At 33.3% G+C, this 17,027-nt stretch overlaps 2 protein-coding genes and 1 pseudogene across 3 annotated transcripts; 2 read left to right on the top strand and 1 right to left on the bottom strand.

The window, feature by feature from the left end:
* Positions 1–6,120: 6,120 nt before the first annotated feature.
* LOC102592861 (probable serine/threonine-protein kinase WNK11) lies at positions 6,121–9,013 on the top strand. Its single transcript, XM_006342215.2, has 3 exons — positions 6,121–6,199; positions 7,322–7,833; positions 8,380–9,013. The coding sequence occupies exons 2-3, from the start codon at positions 7,330–7,332 to the stop codon at positions 8,758–8,760; spliced, it is 885 nt and encodes a 294-aa protein (XP_006342277.1). The 5' UTR covers positions 6,121–6,199; positions 7,322–7,329; the 3' UTR covers positions 8,761–9,013.
* Positions 9,014–10,065: 1,052 nt separating this feature from the next.
* On the top strand, positions 10,066–12,923 carry LOC102592525 (uncharacterized). 2 transcript variants are annotated; one of them, XM_015306478.1, is made up of 4 exons: positions 10,066–10,372; positions 10,945–11,026; positions 11,915–12,073; positions 12,637–12,923. In XM_015306478.1, the coding sequence occupies exons 1-4, from the start codon at positions 10,169–10,171 to the stop codon at positions 12,726–12,728; spliced, it is 537 nt and encodes a 178-aa protein (XP_015161964.1). In that variant the 5' UTR covers positions 10,066–10,168; the 3' UTR covers positions 12,729–12,923. The 2 variants fall into 2 exon arrangements, with proteins under 2 accessions (XP_015161964.1, XP_006342276.1); XM_006342214.2 differs by having other exon boundaries at positions 10,069–10,372; positions 12,631–12,923.
* A 1,212-nt stretch (positions 12,924–14,135) lies between these two features.
* LOC102592189 (thymidylate kinase-like) lies at positions 14,136–16,365 on the bottom strand (annotated as a pseudogene).
* Between the last annotated feature and the right edge of the window lie 662 nt (positions 16,366–17,027).

The raw sequence follows: 17,027 nt of genomic DNA, 5'->3' as shown, positions 1-17,027 counted from the left end.
AATTCGAATCGGCGATCACTGATCTTCTAAACGAGGTCTGTCAATAGCCACCGGAAGATCCCCTGTACTCAACAAAAATAAGAGCGAGTGCAGTATCAGTACACAACCACAGTGTACTGGTAGGATCACGCAGCTATCCCAATATGTGAAACACATGCAAGTAACCATAACATTACAAAATAGGCATATACCGAACATATACAATAGTAGTCATCTTTTCAGGATCAATGTAGCATCCCACATTCTAAATAATACACATTGGTTATCAATTTAGAGCAACATACAGTCTTCCAATATTAATCATCATTAGATATGAATGTAATCATCACAAGTAGATACACAACATAATTCAATGGTCCTCTCACGGAACCCAATTAAATGGTCCTCTCATGGAACCCACACCCAAAATTGTTAGCGTATCGGTACGTGGTACCCGATCCAATATTTATGTCGAAACGTGGCAATCGATCCAATGTTTATGTCGAAACAAGGCAACAGACACAATCAACAAACCACAATCACAATCACAATGTATATTCTCACAATCATACAACAAGAGGTGATTCATGGTATGCAATTATTCAATTGTCCTTGATTACGATTAGGGTGATCAATAATGCATCATTCGCATACATACATGCATTATAATGAGCAATTACAAACATATATCACACCAACATGAAATCACAACCATCACCTACCTCGAAACAAGCTTGAAACCCTAAGAAACTTGATCCTCCCCTTTCCGAATTCGTTTCGCTTGTTCTTGGTCTACAAACAATCAATATAATACGGGAATCAATAAGAAATCACTAATTACCCGAATTATTAACAATTCTAACAACCCTAGATCAAACCCATGATCCCAAGTATCCAAATTAGGGTTGTTTCCACCATAGATTCTAGATCAAAACCTTCCCTCATCGATATTTACCCATTAGATTACGTTCTACGGATCGAAAAATGGATTAGGGGAGTTAAAATCTTACCTTTAGCCTCAAGAATGGTGGGAAAATGTCAAGAATCGTCTGGGGTTCGTTCCTTAGCTCTAAAAATTGAAAAGTGCAGAATAATGTCATTTTAGAGTTTATTTATGACCTTAAGTCGCGTCTGGCCCGCCACAGCGGCCCCACCAGAGCGACCAAAACCACAACCAAAGCGGCTTGCACGAAACAGTGAGCTATTTTAATAATTTCAATACCCCCATTTCACAACACACCTTTAACCAACGCTGCTCAGAATATACCGTTCATACTAAGATCGATTCCGGGAGTTATATTCACCCGAATTCAATTTCGTATAGTCGCACAGATTCCTTAACGACTTATATAACTACTCATGTAATCAAAATCATAAATAAGTCACTCGATTGCTACCAGATTTCCCTATACCTAAATGACTCCGATTTCATCCAAATCTGGACTAGGTTGGAAAATTCCAAGTTACTACGAAAAAGTTTTTTAGCCCCAATTCTTTTCCCATTGGCTTTTCTATAATGACGGGAACATGTCATTACAGTATGGTGGTGAGAGAATAAATTAGATAAGCAACATAGGAAAATTTCTTGAAACCATATCCAAAAATGACTTCTCATGTAAAAGGTGTCACAAAATCAATAATGATAGATCAAATACGTAAAGTATTATGCAAGTACAAAATAGATCATTTCACATGCACTCAAAAAGATTTGTAGTTGTGGCAATACTGAAACTTTTGGATATAATAAGAAAAGTTAGAGATGAACTTCAATAGATTTAAATTTTAACAAAAAATATAAAACACAATAGAATCATATTTCACTAAATTGTCTTAGATGTATATGTACTTTTAAAAAATTATGAATTTATAATATTAATGAGATCATATATTTAAATACAAGTCTTTTGAATATATTATTTTATTATCTTATCGAAATGGTCCCATCAACTTAAGTCGAAATCAAAAAAAAAAAATCATCTTAAAAAGATAATTAATTTACCAAATATTAATTTAATATGGTTAATGTACTTACATGTCAATCCTTCATCTCTAGCGCATGGGAGGAGGGGAATTTTGTGAAAGTTTATGAACATTTTTTTATGTTAGAACATGATAATATATGGAACACTAGAAATTCATTAAATTGATGATCATATCAATAGATATTTACAAGCTATTCTATTGACCCCCAAAAAATAAAAAAATCACTATATATTTATATTATTTTATTCTCTTTAATCCTTTTCAAATCGAAAAAATCAACAAAACATTAATGTCTTCTTACATTTTATCCTTTTGTACTCTTTTCAATAAATCTTTCATAAGTTAGTGTAATACTCTATCAAAAATAAAAATTAATAATCAAAAAGTGTTGAACAAAATTAATTGCAAATTCTTATTTTAATTTTTATTTCTTCTTAGATTTTCAAGTATTACAACAAGTATATTAAAGCAAGTTTAACAAGTTATCAACTTTTTGAATTAAATTTTATGGTTCTAACTCGTATTTTTATCTAAAATTTGTCAACTTATTACTTATATATGTGAACAATTAATATAATGATTGTCTCAAAGAAAGGATGTTTTTCAACATTGAATTTGATAAAATCTTACCTAAAACTAATAATTGAAAAAAAAATTCAAAAATATCATTTATGAAATAATATATTTAATAATAATTTACATCTAAATTTTTTAAAAATAAATACATAGAAAATTTATTTAAATTTTAGGCCTCTAATTAAAATTTTACTTTAGCCTCCAATTATGTTGAAGACGTTGCATAAGTGATAACGGTGGTTGGCTTGGTCGTGATCAGCTAAAAAGTAATTAAATTTAAATGTTTTAATTTCGATTTATATGTTGAGCAACTATCATGGTTTGATATTGTTCAAATAATAATTTTTCTGTAAACAATCAAATTAATACTAGCAGACTGCTATGATTCTTTTGTGTGTAAATGAAGAATCGAAGTAATGTTAATGTTTTTATTTTATATGTAAGAAATAGGTTCGAGAAAATTTAATATGAAAGTTGTCTTTATGCGACATGATTAATTAATGAACCAATTAGGGGTCGATGATTGGAGGTGAGTAATGCATGTATTAAATCTTGTATAAGTAAGATTATATTTGGTAATTAATTATTCCCTCTGTCCATTTTTAATTGTCATGTTGCATTTTTCGAAAGTCAATTTGACTAATTTTCAAAGTTAAATTAGATTACATTAATTCGATATTTTAAACAAAAAATTTAGATATTCAAAAATTATACGAAAAGTACTATAAATTGCAATTTTTTGCATATCAATATGATGAAAAAATATATCATAAAATGTTAGTCAAAGTTCTTATAGTTTGACTTTAAAAAAGAAGACCATGACAATTAAAAGAGGGTGGAGATAGTAGGAGATACGTTATTTATATACAAAATTAGTACTCAATGTTTGAAATTTAAAAACCCGCATAACTAATACATGTAAAAATTATGGGAGAATCTATGTATAATTTTATACAGAATAGAAGGTGGAATAGATAATACATATATCACTTATACATAACTAACTAAATATTTTGCTCGTTTGGTGTGAGGGATAAGCATAAATAGTCTTGGGATAAAATTTAGATGTCTTGTTTGGTTGACATGTTTGGGATAACTTATCCCACCATTTATAGCATAGTGATGGGATAAGTAATCTCATATACATGGTGGGATAAGTTATCCCAGGATAACTAACCCCAAGATAGTTAATCCTGGGATAACTAGTTCCCAACCAAACGAATACATAAATTCTCTTATAAATAATCATTACGTTATGAGAGAAGTATTAAAAGCACTCCTAAACTCGGCGCGGATTATTAGTTTCATCCCTGAATTATTGGCAGATTTAAAAACACCTCTTTACTTGACGAACTGGATTTAAATACACTCCCGATTTTTCAACATGAGTGATATACACTCCTAAATTCTCTCCAAGTTCAGAGGTGCTTTCAGCCCTTCTCTCGAATTTTTATTAATAGTCTCATGCTCCTACAAGAGTTTGAAGTCACTTGTTATGTCATGTTGCATATCAGGAGTCTATATCTAAGCTTAATTAGTCAAGCAGATGGGTATTTTTGAGACCGTCAATAATTCAGAAATGAAACTAATAATTTACGCAAAGTGCAAAAGTATTTTCAATGCTTCTCTCTTACGTTATTAATCCATACATAACTCTAACGAGGTACCAAACAATTCCTAAATATTTATGGTACCGTACGAGGGTGGATAAAGTTGGCTTCAAATCCACATTTACAAGTTGTTTTTAGTCACGTAAAGTTGTTTACTTTAAAAGATTGGTCATATAGGAGCTAGATTCACCTCATCAGGCAAAATATTTAGGCACGGATGTTGCATGAACTATATTACTACTTATACTTTGTAATTAATGGCTTATATCTACAAAGTTTTACCTCTTTATTTTGTCTTTTAATTTGGGGTAGGGCAGAGGCTAACCCATACCTCGCACTAAATTTTGACAATAAATTTAAACGCAACACAAACTATATACACATTTTTAAATTACTCAACTATATACATAAGTGGAATCATACACTTGGGGCGGAGCTAGATGCTGACCGTACAGATTTAGTCTTAATTCACTTTCTTGAATTTAACTTTGTATCTGGATTAAAAAATTCACTAAAATATGTAACAAAATTAAATTTAGAATTCAGTTACTATAACTCATAATGTCGTTATCTTAGAATTTAGAAACCATAAAGTTTAAATTCTAGCTCAGCCAACACATATGGTGGGATGAGATGAATGAAATCTCTCAATCCTTAAACTGAGATCTCATGTTTGAATCTTGACAACTGAGAGCATTTCTCGTTAATTGATTTAGTATGCAACACAAATTTAAATTAGTCAAGCTAGTTAATTCTGATACCAAATAGTTAAACAAAAAAAAAAACACAATCATAAACTTACTGTGGTGTTGGATGGCTTTAAAAGGTGTCCACGGCAAATTATGGCACGGATTTATTGTGTTTAAAGTCTGGCTATTCAGTTTTGTAGCCATCGAATCCCTTTGGACTTGTAGTAACTCTATATATTAACTATATTCACATGTAGCTTTTCAACGTCCCAAAGAAAATTGTGGTGCACCCTTAATCAGCAAGCTTTGAGTATGAAAACAAATTATGTTGGAAGTGTCACCCAAAATAAGTTATGCAATATGTAATTTGAATTTAATCGATCTACGATTAGGCTTACCTGGTGTAACCTACAATAAAACCTGACAGCCGGACTCAAGTACCAAGAGCCCCGGGTATTTAGGAATGAGACTCCTTCATCTAATTTTTTTAAAAAAAATGGTTCTCAAAATTTCATCAGGAAATTACGTAGAAAGTATAATAAATTACAATAATTAACAATTTAAAATATCTAAAAGACATTAAAAAAATTGATCAACTTTGAAATTTTATCCATGTCATATATATTGGACTGAGATAATAATATATATACTATTTGAAATTTACATCAAAAGAAATACTACAAATTACAATAATTAACAATTTTAAAATATCTAAAAATCCTCTATTGAATTTTGTGATGAATCTCCAAATTATATTTGCATCACATAAATTATAAGACAAAAAAAACATATATTTGGTTCGTGTATAAATATAACCAAGTTGATAGATGAATGAAACGATGTCGAAAGGTTGCATGTATACACAGAGGCGGATTCACACCTATAAGTGAGGGTGCACGTGCACCTGTCAACTTCGAAAAAAAACATGTATATTTGTATATCTATCTTGAAAAACTGACATCAACTAGGATATAATTAACAATGCACTTGTGAGAAGCATATGAGTATCCTTGTGTTGTTGATACAAGCTGATGAATCACTCATGAGATCAGGGTTCAAACCCAGCTAAACTCCCTTGTCATTGTTTTTATTTCAAGTTTAGCTTAGAGCCAAAATCCCTTTTCATTGTTTTTATTTTAAATTTAGCTTAGAGGTCATATTTGACCTAAGATAATACTGATTTAGCTTAAAACTCATAGTTAGGCTAAAATAATATTAGTGCACCAAAATCTTTACATAATGGGTTTGCCAATATGTATACATGGAAGAGTGTCTATAAATAGGCTTAATCTTATTGTTCTTTACCTCTTCTTTCTCCCTTTTTGCCTGCCATAGCTAAAATCACTTCCTTCAATTTTCTTTGTGAGTATTTCTTTTAACACTATCAGTATTTGTTGTATATCGATTTCTTGTTGCAAAGTTTAGATTTTTATTTGGGACCTTACTTGTAATTCCAGTGTGTACTATCTTTAAACATGATTTTCAAGAAAAATAATATGGTGGTTGAAAGTTTTTCTTGTGGGGTTTTCAGTTGAGAAGCCAGAAATTTCGTTAAGAGTGTTGATTTAGTATATACCTGTGAAAAATATGCACTTTGTCTAATTTTTATATAAATAGTGTAATTTTTCGATGAAGGACCTTTCACTACATGTGGTTACGCCATTGGGGTTTAAGGCTTGAAGAGAACAGGAGAGATTATGAAACTACTCTGCTTCTTGGAATTAGGAAATTCATGATTATACTAGTTTTAATTGTGGTATAATTGCAATGAGGTTTTCCTTATTTATGATTCCGCAAATTTTTTAGCATAAATATTTTAGGCTGTATTAATTTCTTAGATGACTTTGAAGGTTTTGTTTGCAGAAAACTGATAAGTTGGGAACTTTTGAATCTTGAGTAGTTCAATTTGCAGAAAACTGATAAGTGATTTGAGGTTTAGCAATGGAGTTGTACTATAGGAGTGTGTATTTAATCAAGATTTAAAAGTCATTAGGAGAAGTGTAGCACATATATTACGCCCAATTCTCTTTTTATGATACTAGATGCAGACTTAAGATACCTATGTACGTACAATTTTTTTCTTTTTTCCAATGTTGTGTACAGTAGTTTGAACCGAAGGCAATGAGTGAGACACCAGTACCAGGAAAGGTGGATCTGTGATTTGCTCGATCAAGCTCACGTCTTTTTTTTCTCAAATTTTGGTCCTATTATGGAAAGAGACGTTGTGTGATTAGTTATTGAGAGAAATAGTTTTTGAGAAAGTAAGGAGTGGATGTTTGGGTTATATTGTGCGGATTAGGTTATAACCCGTTATATTACACATTTTGACCGAAGCAAATTTTGGGCGGGTTGGGTTGTGACCTGTTTATAGTCTTGACCTGCCCATTTTCCACCTCCTAGTCCTATTGTGGAAATAGACATTGTGTGATTGTTTTCTCTGATGAATCTTCCAAACGTTTATGCTTTTTCTGTTTACTTTTACAGAACTAAGTATGCCTACTGCAAATCCTGATGCAACTGATCAAGAAAATGAATTATTTGCTGAGGTTGATCCATCTGGGAGGTTTGGACGATACGAGGAGCTGCTTGGCCATGGTGCAGTGAAGATGGTGTATAGGGCATTTGATCTTGAGGAAGGCAGAGAAGTAGCGTGGAATCAGATTAGATTGAACAAATTCAGTGGCAGTCCTTTCATCATCAGTAAGATCCATTCTGAAATTGAGTTGCTGAAGAATTTGAAGAATGACAACATCATTGTCATGTACCATTTCTGGAAAGACACTGACCATAACATTCTGAATTTCATAACCGAGGCATGTGCCTCTGGTAATTTGAGGGAATACAGGAAAAAGCATCGTCATGTTTCAATCAAGGCCTTAAAGAAGTGGTCAAGACAGATATTACAGGGCTTGGATTTTCTCCATACTCACGATCCTTGTGTTATTCATAGAGACCTCAATTGCAGTAACATCTTTATCAATGGAAATGTTGGAAAGGTATGAACTCAGTCGATACTGGCTTACTATTTCTCTACTATAAACATAAATTTATGTCAAAAATCCTACGTAATGCTGCACATTACAAATGAACCTGTCCCTTCTTCTTTCTTATGATTCTAAAGGTGCAAAATTCGTGTCATTTACTTTGTCGGCATATTCAGGGAAATGATAGGTTTTATCTCCGTTACATATCCTTTACTCTTTGGTGCTTAAATCCTATGTTTAGCTGAGTGGGTTGGTGGGTTGTTAATCGGGGTAAACATAAACTATGTCATAGTGGAGAAGCTGGTGAAGTTAGAAACCATATTCACTAACATAAAATCTGTGGGTAATTCATCTCACTTTGTGTATAATCAAGAGTCTACGACCTTGTTAGGAGTAAAAAGAAATGAAAACTTAGGCACTAAAGTACATTCAGAAGTGTTCGTTTATTTATAAAAGAGCTTCTAAGGTAGTTTCTAGTGAGCTTCAGATGTTCATCTAAAAAATTACAATACTTTTGGATTGGTCGACCTTAAACATCCTGGTTATCATGTTACACAGGTAAAGATCGGTGATCTTGGTTTGGCAACAATCGTGGGGAAGAGCCATGCAGCACATTCTGTACTAGGGACGCCAGAGTATATGGCACCAGAGCTTTATGAAGAGAACTACACAGAGTTGGTAGATGTATACTCGTTTGGGATGTGTTTGATTGAAATGGCTACTCTGGAGATACCTTACAGTGAATGTGACAGTTTAGCCAAACTATACAAGATAGTAACTTCTGGGAAAAAGCCTCAAGCTTTTAACAGGGTGAGCGATCCCGAGTTAAAGGCCTTCATTGAAAGATGCGTTGGGCGGCCAAGAGCAAGACCCTCTGCAGCTGAATTGTTGAAGGATCCTTTCCTTTCTGATTATGATGAGAATGATCTTGATAGTTGATGCATTATGTTCAAATTCTGCTATTCTATCATAGTTGCAAGGGTTCTTGACCGCTGTTTACGGTTGGTTTCATCATGGGGCAGTTCATTTCAAGCTAGCAGAGCTCAACGCTGTCTTAGTCTGTTGAGTACTGTTCTTTGTAGCTCGAGATAACCTGCCTTCGTCTAACTCGACAAGTGTGACAGAGTGTAATATAGTAATCCAATTGAGGTGTAAAGTCTGAACTTTATCAAGTTGAATATGTTTGATATGAGATTTAAGTTTCTAGATTCTTGTATTACATATTTTTGTAAAATTTACTTCATTGATAATAAGTAAGTTTAACAAAAACAGACTAAGAAGATGTTATTCCCTGTTGTTCTATTTGTAGCATAATGCATTACATTTTTTAAATTCAAATTGACAAATTACATTGGGCTTAATCAAATGGCATTATATAAATTGAGACGGAAGGAGTATTAATTTTAATTGAGTTTAAATAATATATATTTTAGTCTAAGTAATTTTTACACCATAACATGTGTTATATATCTTGATTTCAAGCACTCTTTGCTTGCTTGATGACTTGAACTCACAAATTTAAAATTGAAAAGAATGTTTACCATGCGAGCAACTCCCTTTTGTCTGTAAAACCTATTAAATTTGTCGTAGTGTAGGTTACCTCTCCTATGTGGTTTGCGAGCTATTGCATAGGAGCAGGGGTTTTCTCCTGTGCGCACCTGCGAATTTCCATTGTCCTAAAAATAAAGTCTTAAAAGTACCAATGGGGAAAACTGTAACTATATTTCATTTCAAGGGGGAAACAAAACATTAAATCAAGCCTCTGAATTCTATACTACTATCCCTCTCAATTAACATAACTCACTTTTTTTTTATTCGGTGCTGATACATTTTTATATTTATGAATTATGATTATCTCTGACTCACTGTATATGATTTATTTTTATTTTTAGTCAATAATAGTAACATATTTTTATAGATAGTAACAATTTAATTTTAAAATATTTATTTTAGATCATAAATTTTAAAAGTTTCTCTTTTTTTCTTAAATCTCGTGTTAAATCAAACTAACTGATATAAATTGGGAGAGAGAAAGTAACAAATTAACTTTAAAATGTTTATGTTGGCTTTAATGAAATAACTTATAATCAAATAAATATGTATGATTTATTTTAAACCATAATTTATTTATTTTTTAAAAATAAACTTTGTGTAAACTCAAATTATATTATATAAATATAAATTAGAAACGAGGAAGTAGCAATTGAGAGAAAAATATAATATTGTTATACAGTGGTTTGTGCTATTGCCCCCACCAAATCTCTTTCCTGACATATCAAATAATTCACAGTAAAACAACTGCAACCAACCACAAAAAAAAAAAAAAAAAAAAAAGAAGAAGAGGGAAATGCTATCGATTTCATTCGCAAAATCCATAGGAAGAGGAAGTAGCAGTAGGAGCAGAAGAGATGAAGTATACGTAGCAGCTGTGCCTTTGAGAGCCACAAAAGGACCTGCCCAGTTGCTCATGTCTACTGCTTACTCTCTCAATTTCTGGGATTTGCAGCATTTCATGGTCATTATCAGCCCCTCCTCCTCCCTCCACTCTCAGGTTTTAGTTCTCTTCCTTTTGTTTTCCTCGTGCATTTTGTCCTTCTCAATTAGGGATTTCAAATGGGCGATTTTGATGGTCAAAAGAGGCTGGTATTAGGCGGATTGGGTAGATATAATGTTTTTATGACCTAATTTTGCCACACCTGCTCAAAACATATAGTATTATTTTCTAATGGAGTTTTTGATTGGCGGTATACAGTAAAAGGTTAATTACTCTCTCCGTCCCAATTTTATAATTGATGTAGTTTGATTGGGCACTAAGTTGATTGAAAGCTTTTGAAATATTGTGGTCTTAAGTAAGTGTGTGACTATAAATCATCTTTAATCAGATGAGTAAACAAATAGAACATGGAATGAAAATGTGTGTATTAGCAATGAGGGATTAAACTATTTAAAGAAAAAAAAGAATCTTTTATAAAAATAAGTAATTCATGTATAATAATTAATAATCTCATTCATTGTTAATTACCTTGTTGGATCCACTCTAGAGACTTTGAGATTTCAAATGACTAAACCGGAAAAGGCAAAAAAGAAAAAAGACTTAACAGGGTTAATAATCTGTGTGTATAGGCTTTAGTATATGATTTCCAACCTCAAGATCCGGAAAGCATAGCTGTAGCTGTTGCAGCTCTATCTGGCAGAAATGTACCAGGTCAGACCCTTTTAGTTCCTCTTAAAGTTTGAAAGTCATTGCTACTCAAGTCATTTTTGACTAAATCCATCAGAATTTGGCTCATTGGTAACATTTTCCAAAGATTTTCAGTTGGAAATTTCTTACCGATGAGGCAATTCTGATAGGGAGATTCATCAGAAATTTGTGAGTTTCTAATAGTAGTGAGACTAGAAGAAAGGTAAATTGGATAAAATAAATATTTATATATATGATTAATTCCTAACCTTGTGCAAAAATTGTATAATTATTCTAAGAAATATACTAACAAAGAAAGGAGATGGCAAATGAGTAATGCTATGATGCATCAGTGAGTCATTGTTTTGTCAAACTCACAGGAAAAGCACAATACTTATCTGTGAACTTGAACTATCTTATATCTTCTATATAGACCATCCCCAAGTCCTAGACTCTTACTCAAACTATATACTTCACCCTGTCTACCAACTTGAACTGTTCTCCAAATCTATACAGGAGAAATGGATAGATTACTGTTTTATCTTAACTTTGCAGCTTATCCTAGTTCGTACCTTAAATTCATTTAGACGTTGAATCTGTGAGACTTAGTCAATTTCTGAATCAGCAATATATCCAAACTCGTGTCTCTCTTTTATATTGAAAATCATAGGTGTCAATTTCTAGTCGTACTTCTTCATAATAAGTATGACCTTTGTTCATAATTTCCTTTGGTTTCAGCTGACGCCTGTTATGGTCATCATTCAATAAGAAATGAGCACTTCAACTTTGATGATCAAAGTTGTATGGAAGTAAAAAAAAAAAAACTTTTCCCGTCTCTTAACCATTATAAGTTCATATCGAAAGTCGTCTCCTAAGCAAATCATGTCTTCAAACTAGTTTATTCCATGACAGGAGTTGTTCTTACAAGGACACTGAAGAAGCTGCCTAAAAGGAAGTGTTGGTTTGTTGGCTACTCAGACACTGATGCAATGGATGCGGCAAACAGATTCAACAAAGGATGGGATACTGACTTGAGGATTAACCTTCACGACTGTCGAAACTATGTAAATGGTAATTCTCTTCTAACTTTAATTAGTAAAGCAATGCAAACTGAGTAATATGTTCCTTTGGTTGTCACCTAATCGGAAAGAAATACCATTACCTTTAGCCCAGATACATGTAAATTTCTTAATTGTTTAGGTCTTTAGGGTAATTATCTACTGTGCATGTCATTTAGTTAAATAGCAAATAGTTGAGCATGGTCTAGTTTCCCTTATTAGTGTTATTATTAGTACTCTCCTACTATCTTATTCTTCAATTTTACTTCTAGTTGTTTTCTTCGTTTTGGTTATAGTATTGTTTGTTGCTGCTATATATTGTTCCTTTCTCCATTGTTTCTATACGGTTCCTTCGCTATTGTATTTCCTTTTCTTACTGATTTTGATATGCTTTACCTGAGCCGAGGGTCTATTGGAAACAACCTATCTACCTTCACAAGGTAGGTCTAAGGCTGCGTACACACAACCCTTCCCAAACCCCACTTGTGCAATTACACGGGGTATATTGTTGTCATTGAGTAAAAACATATTTTTTCATGCTTTATTTTTTGCTAACCAACTACTTCAAAGGGCTAGTGGAGTATCTCACTGGAATGAAAGCAGTACTGGAGCAACTACAAAGCAGCAGCATGGCAAGAGATGAGATGTCATTACCCAGAAAGGACTAAAAGCATAATACTACTTTGTGTCAAAGATGTATAGATAAGTCATCAAGTAAACCTTTTGGCTTTTGACATTTTATCTGTTAATAGAAGTTCTGCAAATATATTCTCACAGGCTTTACTTACTATGATCCGTAAATCACTTGTATTCTTTCTTGTGCATTTTATTGAATAAACTCTAGTCCTCAGAGTAACATGATAGTAATTCTTCTATTTGTTCTATATGGACTATTTTAACACAAGCAAAGTGTTCAATTTGTTCTATAATGTTCTCTAAAATTCGAGCTCTGGTGTATAAATATCTAAATTCTTAGCAGCAAAAATTGTGAGGGAGTTGTTGACACACACAATGACAGAGTTGCTTAATTGGTGACATGTAGGTCACATCTTACATGTTTGAAACATGACAACAGCTTTAAAGAAATTCAAGGGGAAAGACTTGTCCACTTTATAAACCACTCTTCCCCTATATGCCCACTGTTTGACACCTTTCGTGTACAGGGTGGTAAGCCATTTTTAACAGAAAATGTTGTCCAGCTTGACTCATTGAGAATACTTGGTTCATGAAGAAAAAATACTTACTTCTTAGGGGGGGAAAACTGTGATGTGAATATACTTCGCAGGGAAGAAGCATGGCAATTAGACAGATTATGTGAATAGGTGATTACGGCCAACAGTTCCTGTAATTTTTTTCGCTTCTGCCAATGAGGCTAATTACCTTAATCACGTAACAGGATCCAGGCATATCGATCCTTGCTAGTTTTCCCTCTTGTGAAATTTCATATATAGATTGATGTTCTTCACAATTTTTATGTTTGAATCAGATAGTGAAACACAATCAGCTTGATGCTTTTTGTGAGCTTTGCTTATTCAGCCGTTTCAGTAGACCTTTTCAAAAGAGCAAAATAGACAGAAGAAATGTATTTGATGAAAACTTGAGGTTCCTTTTTTGACAACTTTTTCTCTATATTTGTTCATTTACTTCTTTCATAAAAAAAATTACGCGCCACCCCCTCGTAGGAAGCTCAAAATTGTCTCTATTTCTACACGACTGGAACTCCAATCTACTGTGAGTACTGTCTACTGCTAGGCAAACTTCATTCATCAAATGAAAACTGTACCACTGCTCAGTGAGGGTTTCTATAATTATTACTATATGATTGTCACAGTTTTTCTCTACTAATTTTATGAAAATACAATTACAGAGACCTCTTTCAGATTGAAAATAATGCTGAACAACAAAGCTCACAAACACCCTTCTAGTTTGGTTGCCAAAAGCAACAGGCAGGAGTAGTCCCATTTCAAATTATTATCAGAGTTGATTTTTTAACATGACCACTCAACTAGTAGTGTTATTATATCAGAAAAGTCACATTTTTTCATGATTTCAACTTTCAAGCATGCAAATTTGAATTAACAGAAAGAAAAAAATCTGAGGTGATTCCATAACATTCACCACTTAATCCAGATACACTCCACAAAATGTGGAGAAAATCAAAACTCACAACAAGCTGGTATATATACAAGAATCGACAAGACATAAAGTACTTCTGCCCTGACAAACAAATCTCTAAGATAAAATATATGCCAAACGCAAAATAAAAGAAGATCATGTTACACGTACGGAGTTGCAGATTCATGTATGACATTCTGCACACTTGACTGAGACAACGGTCTTCCTTTTTGGCATATTGTCATACAGTCAAACAATTTCTCTCAGCTTTTTCTCTGTATCTTCAAGAGGAAGGATCACATCGATAACCTAAAATAAACAATACAATATTAAAAAACCTTAATTACCATACTGATTTAGTGGACCTGTAAATTGACCAGAAATCCAAACAAACTCAAAGAGAACTACTGAGTTGAGAACTATGCTTAGTATCAGATATTTGCTATGTAGATTTTTAATTAAACCAGCACTCTTGAGGCACCGGGGAAAAGAAGGGAAGAAAACTACCTTCCATGAGGAATCATGAAGAGCCAAATAAGACTTGGCAACCTTTTTTTGAAACTCAAGCTGCTGGCTCATATCTCTCACCTCCATAACCTCCTCTCTCACCAGCTTTCTGGTTATTTCAAGATCAAATCAACAATAGGTGTAACTCTTCCAGATTAAAAATGACTAATGAAAAAGAATCTATATCTAACAAGGCAATGACGAACAACTAGAAATACCAACTGAAATTATACAGCTTAATCCTGGATTAAAAAGTGTCATATATGACAGGAATGGAGATTGCTTAAGAAATCCACATCTATCCAAACTTAAGATTTCAATTGTAAAAATTGCTGTTCACACACTATCTCTTTTAACTAGAGACGATTGAAGAAAAACAATAATAGATACCTCAGGTGATATGTCAAGGTATACAACCAGATCCAGAGCTAACAACCCTATCTCTGGAGCCTACGGTAAAAAATCTCATTACTAAAACTTGTCTGAGAAACAAAACAGCATATTGAGGAAGTAAGACATGATTTCACCTTACACTATTCAATATCAAGTCCCTTGGCAGATGAGAATGCTACCCCAAAATATGATAGCGATCAACAATGAGAATAGTTCCATTCCTCAGCTTGTCCTCCATTAACACATTGCATTTTTGCAAAGAAAATTTAGAACAACCTAAATGCAAAAGCTTAATAGAAGGTTAACGTTCACGATAACACCAAGTGATTTGACTGAAAATTTCACATGAACAGTTAAACATGGAAGTAAAATTGTTGGCTGCCAAACAAGGTAAAACCATCCAGATAATGACGGTAAAATTCATTGCCATGTTGGTAAATAAGAATGAAGACTGGTACTTAATTCAAAGGAATAGAAAAGAAAGAAGCAGGTGAAAGATACTAACACTTCCATTTTGGTCAGAAGATCACACCATATTCCAAGAAAAAGGTTCTGAATTAGTTGCAGGAGAAGTGAGTTTGATGAAAATATTTCCACAACCTAACATTATTTTTCACCCCTGTGGGATTCTGGCCCGAATGCAGTCAACACACACGTTTGAAACTCCAAGTGACCCACCCCTCTATCTTCTTCCCAACGCAAATACCACGGAGCAGGGTTTGAGCCATGACATGCGCCTAACACACATGTCACGTGTTATGTTCTTATTGCTAAACAAAAGCTCACATGGCAACAACCTAAGATAGTTGAAGACCAGAAAATCATGTTGTTATTTTTTCTCAGTTTGTTGTGTCCATATTGTCCTGAGAAAATAACAATTAATGTGGAGAACTTGTCAAGTAGTTACTTTAAATTAATAGTAGCAGAGAAAATTTCAATGCCACTTAGTTTCTCTTTCAATCTATGGCTAAATACTATATGCATAAATATTAACTTATGACAAATAGATGACTTCTGTCTATCGGGCACTCTTTGCATCATCTTTCGCAAAATACCTTATTGCTATACAAATTAGGTCATATGAATTGAAATACCTCTTCTCCCAACAATTTGCGCTGAAGAGAAGATGGATAGCATGGTCATCCAACTGCGCCTTGTTAGCAAGATAAGAAGAAATCATTTGAATCTCCTTGATTCAACTGAATGTCCTTGCTCATTGAGGTACTTGTATAGTCTGCTAGATTGTGATGTCTTCCCACAACGGTCAAGCGCTTCTAAAACAATCAAGGCACCTCTTTAACTGATGTTTCTTTGTTTTCCATATGAATATTCGGTCAAGGCTTAAAAGGTAAGGTCAAACTCAAACTAGACTTCAGTGACCCCTGAGCCACTACTGCACTAAATTTTCTGGGAAAGAAACTAAAACTGTAATTAGAACAGAGTTGTCTTAACCATAAGTTACTCCTGTGAGTTCCCATCATTTAGCTTAGAATTATTAAAACCACAGCTAACAAGTACAGGACAACATGAACATAAAAATGCAATATGCTATTACTGGAAGTCATTTCAAGCAAAATATGTGTATTTTCATTCACATGTTCTGCATCCATACATGGATACATGAATTTACATCTAGATATAGACATAAGTGTATATACAGTTACACATTGCTGGATAATATCTAGTACTTTTTAGTAAGAGGTACATTTATGCAATAATACTAGAAGTAAAGTAGCCCAATCACAATTGGTAAAGAAATGGTAAAGGGACTGGAAAGATATGACACGTTGGTTTAACTCAACCTCAAAAGTTAGCTCACTAGGAGAAGATTGTCCAAGTTCATATAAGCAAACCACAACCCATTCCCCAATCAATGTGAGCAGGGGCGTATCTAGAGGGGGTGCCGTGGGTTCACGTGAACCCATGCTCCCCTCTCTAGATAATATATAGTA

The sequence above is a fragment of the Solanum tuberosum genome, unplaced genomic scaffold (genome assembly GCF_000226075.1).
Source record: "Solanum tuberosum cultivar DM 1-3 516 R44 unplaced genomic scaffold, SolTub_3.0 scf00033, whole genome shotgun sequence".
Classification (NCBI taxonomy): Eukaryota; Viridiplantae; Streptophyta; class Magnoliopsida; order Solanales; family Solanaceae; genus Solanum; species Solanum tuberosum.
The sequence above is the reverse complement of the archived record's forward strand: the minus strand, read 5'-3'. Positions and strand labels throughout refer to the sequence as shown.